Consider the following 698-nt stretch of genomic DNA (forward strand, 5'->3'; position numbering starts at 1 on the left):
CCTGGGCTTCCCTAGCCTTGGGCTCATCGGCCAGCGGCTCGTACGCCCTCGCAGACCTCGGCGACCCCGTGCCTAACAGCGTCACACCCTCAGCAAGATTCATTTCCCGCGCGGACGATATCGTCTCCACATACTTCAATGCTTTCTCCTGCAACCAAAGAATATACTTAGTAAAATCCACAGACACTGATCACAGAATCACTATCACTCAACACACCTTCAGGCACAAGGATACGTCGCCGTCAAAACACTCCTTCACGACTGCTAAAACGCTGCCGACCGCGCCAGGATCGCTGTCCTTCTCTAGCGCAGGCATAGCCCGCGCCGTCGCTATGAGAAATAGGGCAATTGCGTACGACCGCATGTTTCTTTACTACCCCTAAGAAAGCTTAGCACAAAGTGTTGCTACGGTGTATAAAGTCGTGTGTTTTAAGTGTCTCACCCCACTCCGGGCAACCGGACGCAATGTGAACCTTAAGGCGGTCGTCTTAACTAGCACGGACGAAATTATTTTAATTCGTGCACTTGACGCGTGTACTTGCTATTCATGTGTTTCACGGATGAAATGTGAGGTAACAGTGCGTTTTATGTAATCGATACTGGATAATTATTCTAATTGATTGGTATGTAAGGTCGTTTTGAGCTTGCAAGGGCGATTTGCAATTTCGTTTGAAAAGGACGTGTACAATTGGATAATT

The 698-nt window shown here is 48.4% G+C and overlaps 1 protein-coding gene across 2 annotated transcripts in view; it reads right to left on the bottom strand.

Moving 5' to 3' along the window:
- The window catches only part of LOC119837976, a 7578-nt gene extending 7157 nt beyond the window's left edge, over positions 1-421 (bottom strand). The window contains exons 1-2 of one of the 2 annotated variants that reach the window (XM_038363788.1): positions 218-421; positions 73-148 (exon numbers count right to left, since the gene is read on the bottom strand). In XM_038363788.1, coding sequence (XP_038219716.1) covers positions 73-148; positions 218-364 — 223 coding nt within the window. In that variant the 5' untranslated portion in view covers positions 365-421. Of the gene's footprint in view, positions 1-56; positions 149-217 lie in introns of both variants that reach the window. The other variant, XM_038363787.1, reaches the window with a different exon arrangement.
- Positions 422-698: the final 277 nt, after the last annotated feature.

The sequence above is a fragment of the Zerene cesonia genome, chromosome 29 (assembly GCF_012273895.1).
Source record: "Zerene cesonia ecotype Mississippi chromosome 29, Zerene_cesonia_1.1, whole genome shotgun sequence".
Lineage (NCBI taxonomy): Eukaryota > Metazoa > Arthropoda > Insecta > Lepidoptera > Pieridae > Zerene > Zerene cesonia.